Source organism: Mauremys reevesii, linkage group 7 (genome assembly GCF_016161935.1).
Source record: "Mauremys reevesii isolate NIE-2019 linkage group 7, ASM1616193v1, whole genome shotgun sequence".
NCBI classification, from domain to species: domain Eukaryota; kingdom Metazoa; phylum Chordata; order Testudines; family Geoemydidae; genus Mauremys; species Mauremys reevesii.
In genome coordinates this window covers 85,225,616-85,239,350 of record NC_052629.1, presented here as the reverse complement: position 1 = coordinate 85,239,350, position 13,735 = coordinate 85,225,616, and the positions used below count along the sequence as shown (strand labels likewise).

Sequence of the window (13,735 nt, the reverse complement as noted above, 5' to 3'; positions counted from 1 at the left end):
TTCTTGTTTACAATGTCACCTTATAGTGAGAACAGGTGTTCTCATGGCACTGTTGTAGCCGATGTGTCAAGATATTTACATGCCAGATGTGCTAAAAATTCATATGTCCCTTCATGCTTCAACCACCATCTAGGGGACGTGTTCATGCTGATGATGGGTTCTGCTCGATAATGATCCAAAGCAGAGTAGAACGATGCATGTTCATTTTCATCATCATGAGTCAGATGCTACCAGAACACAGCTGATTTTCTTTTTTGGTGGTTCGGGTTCTGTAGTTTCTGCAGTTTCTCCTCTCAGATTTTGGAAGTCACTTCAGATTCTTAAATCTTGGGTCAAGTGCTGTAGCTATCTTTAGAAATCTCACATTGGTACCGTCTTTGCATTTTGTGAAATTTGCAGTGAAAGTGTTCTTAAAATGAACAGCGTGCTGGGTCATCATCGGAGACTGCTTTAACATGAAATATATGGCAGAGCAGGGGACATACAATTCTTCAGACCCAGATTTAGTTAATGTGTTGTTGTTTTTTAATGAGCTTCATCAGCATGGAAGCATGTCCTCTGGAATGGTGGCCAAAGCGTGAAGGGGCATACGAATGTTTAGTATATCTGGCAAGTAAAAACCTTGCAATGCCGGCTACAAAAGTGCCATGCAAATGGCTGTTCTCACTTTCTGGTGACATAAATAAGAAGAGGGCAGCATTATCTCCTGTAAATGTAAAACCAACTTGTTTGTCTTAGCGATTGGCTGAATAAGAAGTAGGACTGAGTGGACTTGTAGGCACTGAAGTTTTACATTGTTTTGTTATTGAGTGCAGTTATGTAAAAAAAAATCTACATGTGTAAGTTGTACTTTCATGACAAAGAGATTGCACTACAGTTCTTGTATGACAGGGGTAGGCAACTTTGGCATTCGAGCTGATTTTCAGTGGCACTCACACTGCCCAGGTCATTGCCACCCGGTCCGTGGGGCTCTGCATTTTAAATGAAGTTTCTTAAACATTTTAAAAGCCTTATTTACTTTACATACAACAATAGTTTATTATAGACTTATAGAAAGAGACCTTCTAAAAACGTTAAAATGTATTACTGGCACGTGAAACCTTAAATTAGAGTGAATAAATGAAGTCTTGGCAAACCGCTTCTGAAAGGTTGCCAGCCCCTGTTGTATGAGGTGAATTGAAAAATACTATTTCTTTTGTTTATCTTTTACAGTGCAAATATTTGTACTAAATGTGCTGGCCGCCGCTTCCCACAGCCCCCGTTGGCCTGGAGCAGTGAACCGTGGCCAGTGGGAGCCTCAATTGGCCGAACCTGTGGACACGTCAGATAAACATACCGGCCCGGCCCTCCAGGGGGCTTACCCTGGCAGGCTGCGGGCCAAAGGTTGCCAATCCCTGCTCTAACTGTTCTGCCTTATGAGCAGATTTGGCTCATTCTTGATTTTATTTTTGTTCATGTTTCTGGTAAACACACAGCCTTAACAAGGGAAATAAAAAAATCAACAGTCTGAGGTATCTGACTTACTATACTTTAAAAAAATAAATAAAAAGTAATGCTAGTGATAATTTTACAGCCTTACTATGTCTTGCTAGCTGTCAGGGCTAGAAACAAATACTCTAAACTATTTGTAAACTTAGATTATTGGCTTTGCAGTAGAATAAAGTAATGGACATGGCAGATTGTGAAATATTAGACCTTAAAGTTACATCATTCTGATTGCCAGCTTGCTTTTCTCCTCCCACTTATGCAATATTGTATTGCATATGGAAGCATTTTGGATTCTGACCTGTTCTAACCTTGGTGTGTTCCTAAATGCCAAACCTTAAACCTGCATCATTCATTTCACCTTGATTTCCCCCTCTACTCTTCAGTTTCAACTTGATTTTAATAGGTAATCTCATAAATTTGTAGGTTTGGAAATAAATGTTTTTCAACATGAGATGAAAATATTTCAGTCCCGGCCTGTCTGTGTACAAGCCTCTGTTACAAATTTACTTATTACCTATTTGCCCTGTTTTGGTGGGCCAGTGGTCAATTGTTTTCTTAGATATTACTTTACCACACAAAATACCTTTTGGGCTGTTGTTTCTTTGCAAAGAATTGCTTATGTTGAGTGATTCTGCTACTTGCACTTGGTTATCCCTTCAAACACATACATTATTTCCCATTTGTCTGTTTACTCATGGAGGAATTCTGGGCCAAAGAATAGGCCCCCCAAAAAATTCTGCACACAATATTTGAAAATTCTGCAAATTTTTGCATATTTTATTTGTCAAAATAATATATAATCATGTCAGTTATAATTATTTTGGTAATTTATTGCAAAATATCTGTTAGCAAGTATGTCTGTAACAATACAGACCAAAAAAAAAAAAGATTCTGTAATTTTTTTTTTTGACTAATAGATTCCTTACGAGGCATAGTAATACAGAACTTTGTGTAATTCATTTAAATTATAATACAGAACTGTATTTCCTGCACTTGTCAGAAACAGTGCAAAGGCTTGGGGCAGTCAGGGGTAACGGAAGAACTGAGCGGGAGAGAAAGCCTGGGAGTGAACCTGGAGGGTGTGGGTGGGAGATTTTGGGGTTTTTTTAGAGGGGGGTGGGAAGGTGTTGGGAAGCCTCCCTGATGCAGACCCTGGCTGACCCCAAGCCTCTCCCATTCAGTCAGGCACATCTGCCCCTGTCCCCTTACCGCTCATCTCCATTGGTCTCTGCAGCCCCCGTCCCCAGGCTCAAAGCTGTCACCCCATTAGCTCCTGAGCACATGCTTCGATCTGTCCCCCACACTAGCCATTCTGAGCCCCAGTCTGTGACACCCCCCCCCCCGCAGCAGCCCTGTGTGCCCCACTCTGTCCTAACCTGGCTCCGCGGGCAGGATGCTAGGGAAATTCTGCAGCACTGGGCATAGAATTTTGTATTTTTCCTGCATAAAAAACATTTTGTCTAAGAAGTGCTGCAGTTCCGCCTTTTGACCACCGGAGGCCGCTGTGGCACTAGAACAGCTGGTATGAACGCAGCTGGCTGTTCTGGCGCCAAGGCAGCCTCTGGCGGGCAAAAGGCGAAACTGCAGCATTTCTTAGGCAAAATATTTTTTATGCAGGAAAATACAAAATGATTTGAGACAAATGAATTCTGCATGTCCACTGATGCACAGAATTCCCCCAGGAGTATCTGTTGTAAGGACAGTATCCAAGATACGTAACTGTTAAAGTAATTTGTTCCCTAAGCAGCATAACAAAACAAAAAATAAAACCATTTGTAGTGGTATATTACCTGCAGATATTTCAGATCAGGTAGTCCAGGAGGAACCTTTTTCAGTTTGTTGTTTTCTAGATGTATTTCTCGTACATTTGGTATACTGGAAAAACTTCCATTTTCCACATCTTTGATTTTATTGTTTCCCAGTCCCAACCTAGAAATAAGACAAGAAAGCTTAACTGCTGATGCATGGTGATTTATAACAGCATTGCTGAGCATCCTTTTCAATCAAGTTTTGCACACAGGAGAATACAGGAGAAAACTAAAAATCAGAAAAGAAAAAAATGTTAATTTTGCTATAAAGTAAATCAGCATTGGTCTATGGAACTAATCTGGAACAGAACATTTGCTCAATTTAGCTCCACTTAAAGGACAATATTTGGTCAATTGTACATTATTTATTCAGTTGGTATGCAATAGTTATTCCATCAGGAGCAAACATTAAAACAAAACAAAAAATCAGCAATATTTGTATAAATAAACCATACTCTTTACATGGACACCATCATAGGACCTAATCACATCAGCCACACCATTAGAGGCTCATTCATCTGCACATCTACCAATGTGATATATGCCATCATGTGCCAGCAATGCCCCTTTGTCATGTACATTGGCCAAACCGGACAGTCTCTACGCAAAAGAATAAATGGACGCAAATCAGACGTCAAGAATTATAACATTCAAAAACCAGTCGGAGAACACTTCAACCTCCTGGGTCACTCGATTATAGACCTAAAAGTTACAATTCTCCAACAAAAAAAACACTCCAACAAGAAACTGCAGAATTGGAATTAATTTGCAAACTGGACACCATTAAATTAGGCTTGAATAAAGACTGGGAGTGGATGGGTCATAACAAAGTAAAAACTATTTCCCTATGCTAATTTTTCCCCTGCTGTTACTCACACCTTCTTGTCAACTGTTGGAAATGGGGCCATCCTGATTATCACTACAAAAGTTTTTTTTCTCCTGCTCATAATAGCCCACCTTAATTGATTAGTCTTGTTAGAGTTGGTATGGCAACACCCATTTTTTCATGTTTTCTGTGTTTATATATCTTCCTACTGTATTTTCCACTGCATGCATTTGATGAAGTGGGTTTTAGCCCATGAAAGCTTATGCCCAAATAAATTTATTAGTCTCCAAGATGCCACAAGCACTCCTCATTCTTTTTGCTGATACAGACTAATACGGCTACCACTCTGAAACCTGTCACATTTAAACAAATAGTATACCCAATCAATATGTTTATGCACAATGAAAAATATTTTTGTATTGTTATAATATAGACACAGTATCAGGAAAAAATTAATTTTTAGAGAACTAAATTTAATCATTTTCAGCTTAGTGTAACTCTTCATATCCCCAAAATTCTCAGGAGTAGTTACTGTACCTTACTTTTATTTTCTACTTTCAGATTTCCTCTTCACATAAATTGTGTCACACTTTAACTTAGTCTCAGGCAGTGACAAGCTGCAGGGCTAAAAATATTGTTTCAAAATGTTAAGGGGACAAAATTGAGGAAGGGAAGGACAATGTAAAGCTCTCTTCACTCCCCTCTATTCTAGTTTCTTAGACTGAATTGGAAGTCTTGCAAGCAGCTCCCAGCTTAAGTTTCTAAGAGCAAATTCTAGATTCAAAGTTACTCAGCCACTTTTTCAGAGTACCAGCTGGGCCTTGGAGAGGAACTCTCCTACTTATACTCTCCTGCTGTTTTCCCATGCACTGTCTGCTGGGTGCCCTAGTTCCTCCTGTATTAGATACTGCTTTTTCCCCTTTTCCTCCCTTGTGAAGAACTGCATGACTCCAGCCAGCTCTCCACTTTCTCAGTACCTTGCTCCCCACCTCTTAAAGGAGCAGAAGCTCAGAGGCTGCTTTATTCTTCACTCACCCTCCCGTCCTGAGAGGGGAAAAGAGTACCAGGAAACATTTATGATGAATCTGCTGAGCAGAAATGTGCCAGCAAAAAGCAATATGATGAGTCTGCTGCTGCTTTTTCTCTACACTGCTCAGGAGGGCAATAGGTTTCCAGCAGAGGAGATAATCATGTCAGTTAGGAGAAAGTTGGGAGCAGTGATCATGGAGGCAGGGAGTGTGGAGATCTGGGAGGAGGCGGTTTGAAGTTAGTTGGTGGAGTAGACTGAACCAGCCAGCTATTTAGAGGCTCGAGAGTCTGAGCACCTGAAGCACTTAGAGTACTTGCTTGAACCTGGTGTCTCCTTGCATGCTCTTAGGCACTCTGTTAAGACAAAGACTGGTGTATCATACAGCATTCCAAAAGATGGCAAATGTAAATTTTCTTCTATCATGTTTTCCAGTCACATTAAAGAGGCCACAGTTTGGACATCATTGTTCTAATGCAATTACAAAATGAATGTTTTAATCTATTTCACTATACCGTACCCTATCCCCAAAATGGTTACCTAAAGTGATGGAGAAAGTCCTCGAAATTTTGACGTTCCACCAAGCAGTGCTTCTTGGAGGAATCATTCTACATATTGCATTTTACCTTTGAAGATCTTTGTACCGAATAAAATCCTCAAGTTCAACTGCAGTAATTTTGTTGTCATCTAGATGAAGCTCTAGTAAAGAGGATGGTAGCCCTAAAGGGAAGAAAAATCAATGCAATTTAATTGGTTAAAATATTTATATTTATTAAATTCTTGACGACTTCCTCCCTTTTTATTTTGGGGAAGGTTGGAAAGGTGCTGGGTTTGCTATCTGGATCAAAAAATATAAATGTATGTTCTGTTTTTGATTTTTCTAGACTTCATTTGTAGTTTAAATTGATAGGGTTTGTTGTTCAGAACAATTGTTGACCTGAATATTTGCTTTCTCTTTGAAATTTTATAATGAAATCAACAATAAATGGACTTTGACTAATTATTCATTGTCTGTTTTTAAAAGAAATTAATATATTTATCTTACCCTAGATTAGTTAAATATTCTGGCACATTGATTAGATATTTTTATAAGTATTTTAATTATAGTGTCCAATATCTTTAGATTTCTGCTGTCTTTCTTTTTAATTATTCTTGTTGGATTTTTGTTTATATGGTCAACCTCTGCCACCTTCACTGATGTTGAGTAATACTTTACTCCGTGAATAATCTCATTGAAATCCATGTATCTACTTGTAAATAAGGGTGAAAGAATCAGGCCTATAGATGGTACTGGATTGTGCTGCTGTTCAGGTTTGGGAATAATCTACAGATTCCCAGACCAGAGGAGAATCATGCCTAGCATGGATTAAATGTTTTATTAGGCACAAGAGTGCAAGTTCACTTATGACTCATAATCATAAACCTAGGCATAACTCAATATAGCAAGGACAAGTGGTTTTGGAGAAGTTTCTGTGTTTTGCCTATCTAAAAAGTTAAGTGCTCACAAAGAGGCATGATCAAGGAGGAATCATATCCAGTAATTGTCCTCCATGTGGAATCAAAAGCTTGGATTCTTAATGCTTCAACTTCTTGAGAAGCATCTCTGTTAACCAAAAAAAAAAAAAAAAAGTTAAAATTTGAATGGAAAGGAAGTATTACTTGGAAAGTTGATCATTATGTAGGTTACTTGGAAGAGGAATAAAAAAAGAAAATAACTGTTATTTCAGATTGACTAAGTATCTGTGGCAGTTTTCAGTTATGACACTGGCTAATTCCCAGGTATTTTTAGACCTGCATGGTTCTTAAGCGTTTGGGAGAGGCTGCCAGAGGAAAGTTAAAGGAGGGAGTTGTAATTTGTTGGGATGCCTGGCCTAATTTGTTCTCTGGGCTAGGCTGAATTGCCCCTCCTTGCTGTTGGTTTGTTGTTACTGTTTCTGCTGCTTCTAGACCTTAATGAAGGTGGCACACACCATCTGGACAGAGTGGGACAGTGGGAGAAGTGAATCTCCTCAATCACTGAGAACAAGAGAGAGTGTCTACCAGTGCTCAGGAACAGCATGCCAAGGATGAAAAAGGCAGATGGGAAGGATGGGCAGCTGCTTGTGATGGAGTGGAGAGAGGAACGAATTTAGAACCCATTGGATGGAAATAATTATTTTGAATATTGTAATGTTGTACTTCAGAAATTTAAAGACAAATAATAGGTATGAAATCAGGTTATTCAAGAGACCATTGGTGTGGGGGGAAGATTCTTATTGTACATAGCACACATCTGAAAGTCCTATAGATTATTCATACATATCCTTACTAGAAAAAAGAACCCATACCTTTGGGAACTGAGGTCAGTTTAGCTTCTGCAATTCTGATGTGGTAGACTGTCACGCCTTCAAAAGAACCTGGTTCTATTCCATCATTGTCCAGAGGATTTGCGCTCATTTCTGCCAAAGCAAGTATTTTATAATTAAACTAATACACATTGCATGTTAATTCTAGTATGTCTAATTATACAAGGCTTACTAAAAGCTACTCTGCTTTCACCTCACTTGTAATCATTATGACTGTTTTGGTAATTTGATTTTAAAAAAAGCATGCTTTACATCACTGAGTTTTAAAATTTCTGTGCTATAATTCAGAGGAGATTGTCCTGGGATTATGCAGTTTGTGCACACTTCTTTTTAAATGGCAAATCCCCGCTCCCGAATTCTACATTGCAAAACAGTCTGGAGTTCCATGGAATAACCTCACTATGACCATGGATTATAATTGGAATTTTGAAGTGGTCCTTGTCATAGGTTTATTCCCCACTTTGAACTTTAGCACTCATAAGATGGGGACCTGCATGGACTCCTCTAAACTAAAATTTTAGATCTACATCTGGTTCTTGCTGCCACCAGTCAAGTTTTAAGTGTCTGACACACTCCCTGTTCCCCCAAAAACTTCCCCTGGGGAACACAGATCCAAACACCTTGAATCTCAACACAAAGGGAAATAATCCATTCCCCCACCTTCTTCCCCCTCCCCTTGTCCTTGGGAGAGATACCTTGATTCAAACTCCTTGAATCAAACAAAGAGGGATTCACTTTTCCCCCTCCCCTTCCCTTGAAAATCCAAACAAGGGAAGAAATCAATCAAGTTCTAAAAAGAAAAGATTTTATTAAAAAGAAAGAAAGGAAGTACACTATCTCTGTAATACCAGGATGGAAAAATACAGTGTCTAACTTATAAACCTGGAGAGGCTCTCCCCCACCTCCTTTCTCAGAATAATCAAAATAACAGCAAACAGAAATAAAGATATTTCTTCAGCAAACACACAATTGCAAATGCAGAAATTAAATTAGAAGACTAGTCCACCTTTCTAATACTCACTAGACTGAATAGAAGAAAATACTTCAGGAAAACTTGGAGAACTTGAAGATATGTCTGGCCTCTTAGATCCAAAAAGAGAACGGCAATCCAAACAAAGGACACAGACAAAGCCTTCCCTCCCCAGAGATTTGAAATTATCTTGTCCCTTGATTGGTCCTCTGGTCAGGTGTTCATCAGGTTACTGAGCTTGTTAACCCTTAACTATCTGTTATGACAGTCCTGTTGGCTATGCAGGAGCAGCTGGATGCTGCCTGTTGGCCTCTTTGGGGAGCTATATGTCACAGTTTTGCCTGAGTAAGGATTGCATGTTTTGACCTGCAAAGTTACCAAAACCTGATCCACTTAGCAGGTACAGTTAGGTAGCTCTGAATTTCAGTTATGTAAAGCAAATAAAAGATGCTTTAATTGATGATGGTGTGTCAAATTTCCCCTAATATAGATATCTTGCTTTAAAGAGGAACTTCTATATAAGGAAAATTTGAACAGAAACTACATGTAGGAAACAAAAGTTGCCAGTAACTGTATATTCTTTGCTGCTACTGCAGATTTTGCATTTTTGAATCTGAGCCTTTTCCCCCCCCGACCCTGAGTTAGCTTTTCTGTTTTCTCCTGTGGTGAAATCCATGGCATCATAGTCAGTTGTCCATGAAATGTGACATCTCAAATTCAGTGATCAACCTTCATAGAAAGAATATGTAAAGAAGCTGAGCTGTGAGGGAGCCTACTCATTTGCGGTTCTAGCTGAACCCAAGGTTTTGGCCAGCTGCCTCACAAGACCATTAATATTTGGATGTAGATTAATTTCTTTCTGAATTAAGCTATTTTTCAAGAACATGTAGCAGTTTAGCATTTTCACCAACTTCTGTTTATAAAATTGGCGAAATAGGCAAAATAACATTTTATTAAAAAAAGCTAATAAAACTTCTATAATATTTCCATAGTGATTTATGACCCAATTATGCAGACATTCTGTATAGAAATCTCATGCTCTTGGAGTTGTGTGTGTAAAATAGCTATGATGTCTGTACTGTATTTATTAGCACGTTCACCATATTGCTTAATGCAGTCCTGAAATACTCTTGTCAACTGGTGACATGCAGTCATTTTAATACTGTTCCAATAAGATGGACATACCCAAAACATGTAAAGCCTTCATTCCTTGAAATGCTTCCTTTTGTACTTTCTTAACCTTATTATCATGAATCCGTAGCTCTGCTAAATATTTTGGCAGATTTGCTGGGATCTCTGTTAGCTGGTTATGGGACAAGTACAGCCGTCGCAACTTCTTTGTTGATTGAAAGGCTTTTGGGTGGATCTTAGATATTTTGTTGTTGTTCAAAGCCAGTGCCTAAGAAAAATGTGAAAAGTAAGAAAACAGTATTAAAATCCAATATCTAATCATGCATTTGTGAGGACATTGGTAAATATTTTTGGTAATTACATATTATTTTATGGAGTAGTAGAAATGTAGGGCTGGAAGACACCTTGAGAGGTGTCCAGCCTCGTGCACTGATGCAGGACCAAGTATACCTAGACCACCGCTATCAGGTGTTTGTCCTACCTGTTCTTAAAAACTTCCAATGACTGGGATTACACAACCTCCCTTGAAAGCCTATCCCAAGCTTATCTACCCTTGCCATTAGAAAGTTTTTTTTTTAAGATCTAACATAAATCTCCCTTGCTGAAGATTAAGCCCATTATTTCTTGTCCTATATTTGCGGTAACAAGGAGACCAATTGATCATCATCCTTTTACCAGTTTCTTTATAGCTGCTATTAAGCAGACCTTAATGTATTTGAAGATTATCAGCTCCTGCCCTATTCTTTTTTCCCCAGGCTAAACATATCTTTTTTTTTAACCTTTCCTCATAGTCAGGTTTTCTAAACCTTTAATCATTTTGTTGCTCTTCTCTGGACTCTCTCCAGTTTGTCCATTTCTTTCTGAAAGTGCGGTGCCCAGAACTGGACACAATACTCCAACTGAGGCCTCACCAGTGCTGAGTAGAGCGGGACAATTAACTCCCATGATTTAGATGCAACCCTCCTATTGGTGTACCCCAGAATATTAGCCTTTTTTGCAACTGCATCACGCTGTTGACTCACATTCAACTTCTGATCCTACTATAATCCTCCTATCCTTTCCTAGACAGTTATTCCCCATTTTGTAGTTGTGCATTTGATTTTTCCTTCCTACATGTAATACTTTGCACTTGCCTTTATTGAATTTCATTTTGTTGATTTCAGACCATCATCTAATTTGTCAAGGTTGTTTTGAATTCTGATTCTGTCTTCCAAAGTGCTTGCAACCCCTCTCAGCTTGATGTCATCCACAGATTTTTATAGCATACTCTCCAATCCATTATCCAAGTCATTAGTGAAAATATTGACTAGAACAAGACACAGGAAAGATCCTAGGTGGACTAGATGTGTCCACCCAGTTTGACAGTGAACCAATGAGAACTACTCTTTGAATATGGTCTTTTAATCAGTTGTGCACCCCTTTATAGTAATTATAGACCACATTTCAGCTTGTTTATGAGAATGTCACGTGTGTCCAAAGCCTTACTAAAATCAAAATATATCACAGCTACAGCTTCCCACATCTACTAGGCCAGTAACCCTGTCAAAAAAGTAAACTATGTTGGTTTGGTATAATTTGTTCTTGAGAGATCCACACTGGCTATTCCTTATAACCCTATTATCTATTAGGTGCTTACAAATTGATTGTTTAATGATTTGTTCCAATATCCTTCCAGGTATCGAAATTAGGTTAAGTGGTCTATAATTCTGCCAATCCTCTTTGTTTCCCTTTTTAAAGACAGTTCTTTGAGACATCACCTGTCTCCATGTGTTCTTGAAGATAATTGCTAACTGTTCCAAAATTGCTTCAGCTAGTTCCTTAAGTACCCTAGGGTGAATTTCATCAAGCCCTGATTACTCGAATACATCTAACTTATCTAAATATTCTTTAACTTGTTCCTTCCCTATTTTGTCTTGTGTTCCTTTCTCCTGGATATTATTATAAATTATGTTAAGTATTTGGTCACTATTAACCTTTTTAGTGAAGACTGAAGCAAAGTAGGTATTAAACACCTCAGCCTTTTTGATGTTATTAGCTCTCCTTCCCTGCTGAGGCAGAGGATGACCTACATTTTCCTTGCTCCTAATGTATTTAAATAATGTCTTCTTATTGCCTTTTATGTCCCTTGCTTGGTGTAATTCATTTTGTGTCTTAGCCTTTCTGATTTTGTCCCTACATGCTTGCACTATTCTTTTGTACTCATCCTTAGCAATTTGTCCATGCATCCACTTTTTGTAGGATTCTTTTTTGATTTTCAGGTCATTAAAGAGTTCCTGATTACTAATTTAACATACTTGGAAATGAGAACTTATTTACTAATAATTGAATGCATAAATGCATATTTCAAATAGCTTTTGTTTAAAAACATCTTTCATGTTGTATGTTTTACTTAATCATAAATCCATAAAAATTGAATTACTCAAAAAAATGTACCTAGAACTTCAAGCTTCCACAAGAAGTAAGAGAAAAGTGCTGTTGGGATGCACCAAAGGTGAGTGATTGCGAGAGAGACGCTAATCTCATATTCTCATGATTGTTAAAGTAAGCTGTGCAATAAATATTTTGCTCCTTTTGCTGATTGTTTACTGCTCAGTGTAGTAAGCAAAAAAATGACATGTCTACTCATGGGGATAAATTGTATGATTTCTGCTTTTTTCTATATTCATTGTTTCAAACATAACATACCAGTGATGCTGTAGTCACATTTTTGAAGACCATAAGCCAGTACAGCTAAATATAGTTGGGAAGGCCAAATAATGAGGAAAGAATTAGATTTGTTTTCCAATTGGCATCAAAAAGTGCTGTGCCCACATCTTGGACTGGCAGACTGTCTCCATCTAGATTTGTTTTGTTCTTTTATGTTAATTTTTTGTTTTTTTGTAAAACAAAAATCCCAACTTAAATTGCTATCTTTCAACACCAGCTTTCAATTCCCCATGATTATTGTGGGAGACAAAAAGTGCCCTTGGTGAATGTGGAGAAAGGAGGGTGGGCGTATCGTGGAAAGACAAACAAAGAGGGAAACAGGCAGTATGTTATAGAGATTTGAAGGTTAAATCATGTGACGTACTGAGAGTCATCTACTCATGTTTTAGTCAAAGGATGTTGAATGTGCTCAGCACCTTGCAAGAACTGAAAAAAGAGCAAGTAAATAAATTGTATGAGGTACAATATGGGAAAATTAGGAATTATGCTAAAGAGGAGGAATAAAATATTTTCTCCCCACTGTCATGATCTCAGTCCTTTTCAAGACTTTTAATTGTCTTTGTCTCAGTACTGCTCCCGGAGAGGAGGTTGATGTATTCAAAATGGCTTATTAATGAAAATCTGCCCAGCCAGAATTAAAAGGAATGAGTAAATTGTATATAACAACAAAAACATTTCATTTGTCTTACTTTCCATTATCTTTGAACACTGATGTACTTAAAATTATTTTTCTGTTCATTTAAACAAAATATCCCTACTTTGGACAGGTCTCTTAATCTTGCTTTCTCTGTGCTCTTTTAGAAATCATTGCCTCACTAGTTGAGGGCCTGCCATGTGACAGAGTATGATCAATACATTGTGTTACCTGAGATTATTTTGCATGTCAGATTATACTTCTATATTTCAGTGTCTTGACTGTTCATGTTTCTACTTTACATTGCTTCAGAGAGTACTGATGAAATGTTATTACTGTTTGTGACGGGATCCCCGGGGTGCAGTCTGGGACTGTGGGGCTGCTGTGCCCCCTTAACTCTCTCTAGCCTGGGCTCTCTCTCACAATGCCTTGCTAGTGACCCAGCATTAAACCCCTCCAGGTGCTGTTCACCGCTCTGTGAAACCACATGTGGAGACCCACACCCAGCTAGATTGCATGAATGCTCCCAGAGCCACCCATGAATCGCACAGAGAAAGGCACCAGAGCCAAATCCCCCGAGCTCCCAGCACTGTACCTCAGGAATATACCGTCTTGCACTGCTCAAGATGAGCAGTGCACATTTATTAATTGGTTCACCACTTCATCAATGGAAAGTGGATATACACTAGCCTCTGCAAACCTGAGCAGATTACCAAACGCTTCAGGCAAACTCCCTGGTAAAGATAAACAGTTGAACACATGCAGGTGTGTCATTGCATTAAAGCTCCCTTGCTGGACAA

The 13,735-nt window shown here is 38.5% G+C and overlaps 2 protein-coding genes across 3 annotated transcripts in view; one reads left to right on the top strand and one right to left on the bottom strand.

Annotated features, from left to right (window-relative positions):
* The window catches only part of LOC120368618 (centromere protein P), a 331,679-nt gene that overhangs the window by 143,972 nt on the left and 173,972 nt on the right, over positions 1 to 13,735 (top strand). The gene's annotated exons all lie outside the window — the stretch shown is intronic.
* ASPN (asporin) overlaps positions 1 to 13,735 on the bottom strand; it is a 32,607-nt gene that overhangs the window by 4,152 nt on the left and 14,720 nt on the right. Inside the window, exons 4-7 of the mRNA XM_039480854.1 lie at positions 9,650 to 9,863; positions 7,477 to 7,587; positions 5,776 to 5,869; positions 3,279 to 3,417 (exon numbers count right to left, since the gene is read on the bottom strand). Coding sequence (XP_039336788.1) covers positions 3,279 to 3,417; positions 5,776 to 5,869; positions 7,477 to 7,587; positions 9,650 to 9,863 — 558 coding nt within the window. The remainder of the gene's footprint in view (positions 1 to 3,278; positions 3,418 to 5,775; positions 5,870 to 7,476; positions 7,588 to 9,649; positions 9,864 to 13,735) is intronic.